Source organism: Strongylocentrotus purpuratus, unplaced genomic scaffold (assembly GCF_000002235.5).
Source record: "Strongylocentrotus purpuratus isolate Spur 01 unplaced genomic scaffold, Spur_5.0 spur5_scaffold_4, whole genome shotgun sequence".
NCBI classification, from domain to species: domain Eukaryota; kingdom Metazoa; phylum Echinodermata; class Echinoidea; order Camarodonta; family Strongylocentrotidae; genus Strongylocentrotus; species Strongylocentrotus purpuratus.
In genome coordinates this window covers 28,577,501-28,585,562 of record NW_022145610.1, presented here as the reverse complement: position 1 = coordinate 28,585,562, position 8,062 = coordinate 28,577,501, and the positions used below count along the sequence as shown (strand labels likewise).

The following is an 8,062-nucleotide window of genomic DNA, read 5'->3' as shown; positions in this document are numbered from 1 at the left end:
CGGAGTGGGAGGGGGGGGGGGGCAGTCCCGATAAGCCTTATTTTATTTATTCATGGCCCAAAATATCTAACAGGAACACATGTATCTAAAATGCTGACCTTGTATCTTTTACCATTTCTGGAGCATTGTCCTATAATGACTGCAGATCTGAGCATGCGCAGATTTTTAGTCACCGATTGAACCTTTCACGGATATTGATATCATTCCGCGAAGTTGAGATAGAACCTTGAGTTGATGGAATCAGCTAAGAATAATACACGTCTTCGGCTCACTGATATTATGTAGTCATATTACAGTCCGGATGATCACAAGAGTTTAAAGAGTCCTCGATTAAGCTGATCTGTTGCATTCGTCGCGTTTAGAGTTAGGCAACAGCTGTGTATTCTTCAAGAGTCGAGAGGTTGTTGGTGAAGTTTAGCAGCTCAGGAAGAGCCATCATGTCAAAGGCAATCTTACTATGCTTCCTGCTCGTCGTAAGTGCGGGGAATTCTCTGCAAGCAGAAAATGGTAAGCTTCCTTTGGTATACCTTCACCGTTAGCCCTCATAGTTTCCGAAGATACATAATCATTAGTGTAAACATTCCTACACTGCTTACTACGGTGATTGGTAATCAATCATGCTTTAAAAAATATTAGTAGTTTAGTTAGTTAGTTAGTTAGATAGTTAGTAAGTTAGTTAGTTAGTTAATTAGTTGGTTAATCAGAGGCCGTCGTCAACACCAAGCAACTCACTCATGTGTTCACAAATTCTGTTAATTGTAAAATGTTAATTTCTCAGTGTATTTTTTGTATGTGTTAACAAGCAACTTTTATGTATCGAAATTTCTTTAGATATGTATATGACAATCAATTATTTTGTTACTACGTTATTGAACGCCGAAATTTATTCAAACAAACAAACAAACACAAATGTTAGATAGTTTTTTAGTTTGTTAGTTGAGTACCTAGTTAGTTCGTAACATGACAAACATGAAAAATCATTTATCGAATTCTTCTGACATCGTCACTAATATGCGTTCGACTCACATTAATAGGAAATGTATCAAACTGAGCTGCTCTTTTATCAAACATTTCAGATGCTAATGCTGACGCTTGGTGGTATTCTACCAATTACCGTAAGTACAACTTTTTCATTTTTGTTATAGAAAGGACAATAAAGAATGTTGATAAGTCATAGGAGAGAGAGAGATAGAGAGAGAGAGAGAGAGAGAGAGAGAGAGAGAGAAGGGGGGGGGGTATGTGTTTTGTTTTTTAAAAGTATTATATCAGCACGTATTTTGGTGGATTTATATCCTGATGGTGCATGAGCTATAATTAGAGAGTATGTTTTACAAAATATGGACGGTAAAGAGGGAGAGATAAAGTTGGATGATTTGATAAAACGAGAGGGAGAAAGAGCGGGAGGCATATATAGATAGAGAGAAAAGAGAGAGAGAGAGAGAGAGAGAGAGGGGAGAGGGAGAGAGAGAGAAGGGAAGAAATTGGGAGACAAGTGCCAGAATAAATACCATGACGGTTGGGCGATCTGGGATAGCAGGTAATATGCAAACTCGTCATCATGCATCCCCCGATTCCCCCATCCCCTTTGCAATTTGATATTTTAACTTCATGTTTGTGAAAGTTTTAATAATATTCAAGCAAGAAAAATAAAATGATATTTGAATTTGATCTCACGCAGTGTTCTGTAAACCATTTGGTATTTATTCCATTAAGTTCATACTTTGTCCATAATAATTGTATGTGACTTGTTTGATATTTTAGCTCCTGGACCATTCAGTAACCCCATAACTGACGAAGAGACAACTGGTAAGATTTGTATTTCCAAATGATTTGCTATATCTTTTGAAATGAATTTTAGTTTATTAACAACAACACATCCCAATAATGAAATTGTAATTATGAACAATCATACAATTAAAAAAATAATGATACACAAAGGTAGAGTAATATTGATTGCACAGTAATGGTTTTAAAACGTTATTTAGACATAGATATGCATACTATTGATATACACATAATTATATGTATTACTAATATTAAGGTGAAGTTGTTAATGGGGACTTATTATAGCAAAAGCGCTAGTCGAACCCAGTTCCATTCTTTGGCAAGTTTAAAAACAACAACATATGCTTGTAAAAACTTGTTTGTTTTGTATTTACATAGATTACAAAGTAATACAGTATCAAGTAACTTGTTTACATTTTTAAAAGTAAGAATTATAATGAAAGATAATAAATCGTTAAACAAATACAATCATTGGTATGTTCATGAAATGAAAAGGACTTAAAATCATACAGACTGCACTGATGTGCGTAGATGCGCAAATCTTGTAAAAGTTTGGGGGCAGACATAATCGTTAACAAATACACTAGGGGTAGTTCAATAGGCCTGCAAAATAAAGAATAAATGCACAATTATATGCAATTCATTTTATAGTTGTCATTAACCGTACTCTCTAAAAAAAAAAAAAATAAATAAATAAAGGAATAAACTATGCATGTTTTTGGGTAAAATGATATCCAACATTGGGTAAATTCTACCCAATATTGGGTTGAAACTTTACCCAACAAACATGCATCTTCCTATTCAAAACTTACAATGGGTAAAATCTTAACCGATTTTTCGTACAGTGTAATTATACTGGGAAAAGATATCACCCCCCCCCCCCTAAAAAAAAATCGATTAGACAGAAAAAAAGAAGGAGAAGATAGCTGCAGAGAGAAAATTATGGGGGCTTCTAAGCGACAAGAAAAAAGGGCAAAAAACTATGCATGTGTACAAGTGTGTATTGTATTGAAAATAACGAGTAGATGAACAAGTTCATAATGGAAGATTCAGATTACTGACTTCTAACGATTGTACAGCGAATATTCTTGTATTATCCAACGCTACTGACAAGAGACCATTTAGTCATGTATTTCAAGCTTTAATCGGATTCCATTATGTCAGCATAGGTTGACATCATAACAGTTTTATAATTTATGCCTTATCAATTTTCCCCTTCCAGCTGATCCACAACCAGACCCCACCACCATCACCCCTGCAGGTAAGATCAATGAAGTACTGATATTATTAATCTCCGTCACGTGCATTGTGACGATTTCCTTAACTAAAACGTCACATATTCTATCAGAAGAGTAAGAACTAAGAAATAGGATTAGCAATCCGACATCCACGGGCAAATGATAAGGTTTGATCAGAGCGCCTAAAATGGATCATTTTTTTCAAGGCAGGGGGAGGGGTACTTTTCCCCGTGCTGTAATTGGAATTTAATTTCGGAGCCTATCTCCACTAGTTTGGCCAGGAGGGATTAGACCTCCCTGCATGGTCACTGACAGGTGGTTACGTCATCAAATCAGCTCTCAATATTTTAACATATTAAGAAAAAGGGGACCATGGGGGACCAATGACCACCACTTAGGCATTTTTTGCTACATAGAGGGCGCAAGTACCTATAAGTCGCGCAGTGGGGCTTTAAATTTAAATTGTTAATCTGAATTTCAATCTGAATTTTCTCCGATGGCCACCAAAATAATCCACATCAGGAGCCAGCGTATCTTGTGAGAGCACAACCATGACGGTACTCCTCGACCGAGCCCTGCTCGAGAATAACGGTGATGCCACTGACGTTCACTACGAAGACCAGAGCTGTGTCGGCTACGACTACACCGGAAGTCGCATAGCGGTCACCACCAGATATGACGACTGTGATACAGTGTCAGAGGTAAGAAAGGAATCTTTATAACCTGCCCTGTAATGTTAGGAAACAAACATCTTACTTGTGATGTACGGGGGGGGGGGGGTGTGGTGTGGTTTGCTTTTTAGATGGTGGCCCCCTAAACTGGTATCTGGACAACCCGCGTGTTGTACATAAAATTATACTGCAAAATATATGTAATTTATTGAACCTAAAAACAGGGATAGGGGACAATACCGGCTTTGGTTGAGATGTTTTGCCCCCCCCCCCCCCCCCCTCCCCCTGGAGCCGCGGCCTGGATACGTCACTACTTATAATTATAGACGCTAAACGCTGCACATGAACAACGCAATGTTGTGCTGTCCTGTTTCCGAGGGCCGGGGGCAGTTCCCCTTTTTTTTAATAAGATTATTGAGCGAAAATAGTTTCATGTGTACCATATTGCCAGATTATTAAAAGGCCCTATATCGTCATTGTAGGCTATTCATTGCCAACTCAATATAACTTGATATTCTTGTTATCTTCTTCCAATTTTTTCTCCAAAGCAAACTGATGATGTCATCAAATACTCCAACGTCGTGACGTACTTCAAACCGACGGGTGAAAACGGATCGCTGATCACGCGTGATTTCCGCCTCAAGATTCCCGTCACTTGCGAGATCAAACGCCGCAGTCTACTCGGTAGCTCCTTCAAGCCCAAACTCGGAATCGTGAGCTTCAGTGAGACCGGTTTCGGTAACTTCTCGCTCACTCTCGACCGCTACTCCGACATCTCCTTCACCTCGCCGGCACCGGACCCAGACGCACTGGTGTATCTGGGGGAGACGCTGTACTTCGGAGTGACCCTAGACGCGGTTTCTGATCTGACGTTGTTTCTTGACCGCTGCTGGGCAACGCCCGATGTCTACCCGATGAACCCGATCAAATTTATATTCGTTAAAGATGGGTTAGTATAATAAAGTCAGTGTTTCCTTCTGCTTTTAATTTTTCTTTTTTTCTTTATTGAGCAAGGGGGTGGGGGTTAGATTTGCTGAAATCGTGGCCATACGATGTGCAGAAGACGTTCTCTGGTATAGGATAAAAACTTACTTTTGTCCTATAGTCTTTCACCTTTGTTGGCATTTCAATTTAGTTTCTATTTTTTTTTATCTTCTTTCCATTTTTCATAAACTTCTACTTATTTTGTTTTCTATTTCCAGTCATCATTCCGGTTTCTACTTCTTTTTTTACATTATATTTCTAAATAAAGTTGGTTTTATAAATTACTAATTTCCTGATTTTCCACCTTTTTGTCTTTCTTCCTCTTTTTTTCTTCTTCTTCTTCCTCTTTCGAGCAATCGAATCTATTTTCTTCTTTGTTGTATTCATTTCTACTTCTACTTCTCTGTCGTTATTATTTTCATTTAAAAAAAAATCCATCAGTCCCTTTCGATAACTCCTACATGACATGTATTTTCTATTAGTTGCATTGCTTTCATTTTTATTTCTATTTTTCTTTCACAGATGCGGACTGGATCCTACCGTAGGCTTTCATGATATACAGCGTTTAGTCAAAGGATTCTCTATCGATGCTTTTGCTTTCATTGGCGAATATCCAGAGGTAAGAATACAAATAGTATCTAATTCGGAAATTCTTGAAAAATATCAGCTTTAGGTGCGTATCCAGAAATGGATATACGGAGGCGGGATGGCAGAATCATTACATCAGGTAGTACTTCGTTCCATAAACAGATGGAACCAATGCAAGTTTTTCAAGCGGGGAGGGTTTGGGGCACATTAATGGCTTCAATCCTAGTTGGACACGCCCCTGCGCTTTTAATACTCAAGCCAACTACAACATTTTAAACAGAGAAGCTCGGATTCTGTACTCCGGTTTATATCAAACCAGTTTTAAAGTGTGGTCTAAGTCCAATCTAAATCGGCCCGTAAAACTGGAATTTTAGATTCCACTTTCTGAAGTCCGGTTTAACTTAAAATCCAGTTTAAGGCCTGCTTAACTTCTTGCAACATTCAAACTGCACCTATAGGGGTATTTTAAGTCAGGTCTGGCTTGTTTTCACTTGGGGGGGGGGGGGTCACTCTCATACACAAGTTCTTCTCTGCCGTATGTGTCCATCAACCTCTGAAATGGACCCGAATGGCGTATCGCACCTTTACTGAAATGATCGTAATGGCATACATAAAACTATGTATCGCACCTTTTCTGAATTTACTCTAACGGTTTAATGTAAGAAAACGTCGAAACCTGTGGGGTAAAGCTACCCTTTTCAGTGTTTGAAAAACACCCCTTTTCAAGGAAAACGTCGACGACGCCGTATAGCTGAAAAAGACATAGCTGAAAAAGACATTGTTGAAAAAGACGTTAACTGCTATATTTTCATTATTGACGATTAAACTGTAACCTTTGATCATCCTATCAATATACAGGTATACCTTCATTGCGACGTGCTTGTTTGTGATACCGACCCCGCATCCCGCTGCTCACAGGGTTGTGTAACCAGGGCCAAACGTAGCGCAGCCGGGCAGCCTCGGGGTTCGAGCTCCAAGCCACACACCATCTCTAACGGACCCATGTCTGATCACGCAGCTGCTGGTTCAAGCTCAATGGGTGAGTTGCACTCGAAAACAGGGGCGATGATAACATTATCAGAATAGTGTTATCATCAGCTTCTAAACAACAAAGCACACTAATCCTCCCCCCCCCCCAAAAAAAAAAAAAAAAAAAATTAAATATATATATTTTATATATATATATATTAAAAAATAAAATAAAAAATAAAATAAATGAATAAATGAATAAAAAATAGAAAATAAAGAGGGGGGGGGGGGGGGGGGGGGGGAGGGGAAAAATAGAAAGGTGATTTTAATAAAAATGATATTTTTAAAAAAGAACAGTAACTAGGTCTAAATGATCATCAGTTTCTCCCTTTGTCTATATTATTTAAAACATTATGATAACGTATAAATTATGATAGAATCTCTTAATAGTTTTGTTGAAATAGCGCCACCTTTGTGCTCAAATTTAAACTGTGAAATTTATGCCAAACAACAATCATCGTTTCTACGTTGACAGTAACACGTATTGCTGTCATTCCTATTATCATTCGTTCAGACGTTTACGGGACAAAAAGAACATTAACGAACAAGAAAACAATTTTGATCACAAAACATTCAGAGTGGAGAAGAATAAAAACTGTTACTTTAAAAACTATCGAGTTAACTCGTTGTTTTTCTCTCCTCCAGACACATCATGGTTGGCGAACCCTGTCAACATGATGCTAGTGGCAGCCGCTGGTTTCTTCATCACCATGGTTGCTATGGTAACGGTGAAAAAGTTGAGATCACGTTCTAAAGCCTCTAAAGGATACAGCCGTCTGCAGACTGAGGGAGAAATCGAAGCTTAGAAAGAGGAGAAGAAAGACGAACAGGGAGAAGGGAGAGGAGGAGATGAAAGAAGAAAAAAGAGAGGAGAATGATGAATGATGTTAAAGAAGAAGAAGACTAAAGAGACATTAAGTTCGTGATGACACGTGCTTTTCTGGGCATTAATTAAATACCTCGCAAATGGCATATCTCTCGAATATCATGCATAATTATCATTACAGAGTAATATAACATTCATAATTTGTATGTTGAAACAAAATTAAAAAATGATTATATACAGATGTAGAAAATTAAAATAAAACGTTCTACAGTTGTATTTCAGTAAACCTCTAGCTTTTTATAAAGACAACTTTTGTGAATACGTCTATGATAGTGACATTTCCGGCTATGTAATTATTACAAATGATTGTAAATGCTTAACTTGGTAGACCTCCTGCAAGAATTTGAAAACGTATTACTGAAATTAAACTCTGTAAAATTTGTTGATGGTTTTAATGCTGCTTCCCTTAATGTACTCCAAATGAAGTTCAAGAAATAGTTGATTGAGCAATGTATGTTTGCATTTGTTTTACTTCTCATTGTCTATTAATTCTAATTTTTGATATACTGTACGTATGTATCAATGTATCCTATACCACTATGTATCCCCTCTTCTTTCCCACACTATTTCCTACATTTTCTCTCTCTCTCTCTCTCTCTCTCTCTCTCTAGCTACTTCGCATTCCCTCGCTCCCTACCATCTTTGTCACCTTTTTTTGACAGTTTTTTTTTTTTTTTTTTTTTTTACTGCATCTACGCTTTTTTCTTTACGCTTATAAAAGAAAACGTTCTATGCCATGATGTTTAGCTTCATTTTAATTCATTGCTCCATTAGGTAGGATGCTGTCGTTGCAATTATCAGTTTGTTATTAAATTGTGCTAAGAGTGACTGCAATATCGACGTTGAATAAAAACCAGTTATTATTATCCATAGGCCTACAT

At 37.6% G+C, this 8,062-nt stretch overlaps 1 protein-coding gene across 1 annotated transcript; it reads left to right on the top strand.

Annotated features, from left to right (window-relative positions):
- Positions 1-280: 280 nt before the first annotated feature.
- On the top strand, positions 281-7,449 carry LOC763410 (ZP domain-containing protein-like). The gene is made up of 9 exons (XM_030998202.1): positions 281-507; positions 1,077-1,115; positions 1,762-1,806; positions 3,008-3,046; positions 3,546-3,724; positions 4,243-4,643; positions 5,201-5,297; positions 6,125-6,305; positions 6,941-7,449. Exons 1-9 carry the CDS (start codon positions 438-440, stop codon positions 7,099-7,101), a joined length of 1,212 nt encoding a protein of 403 aa, XP_030854062.1. The 5' UTR covers positions 281-437; the 3' UTR covers positions 7,102-7,449.
- Positions 7,450-8,062: the final 613 nt, after the last annotated feature.

Coding starts and splice junctions, on each gene's coding strand:
- LOC763410 (XM_030998202.1), top strand. CDS start 438: ATGTCAAAGGCAATCTTACTATGCTTCCTGCTCGTCGTAAGTGCGGGG. Junction 508..1,076: donor TTCTCTGCAAGCAGAAAATG/GTAAGCTTCCTT, acceptor CAAACATTTCAG/ATGCTAATGCTGACGCTTGG. Junction 6,306..6,940: donor TGCTGGTTCAAGCTCAATGG/GTGAGTTGCACT, acceptor TCTCTCCTCCAG/ACACATCATGGTTGGCGAAC.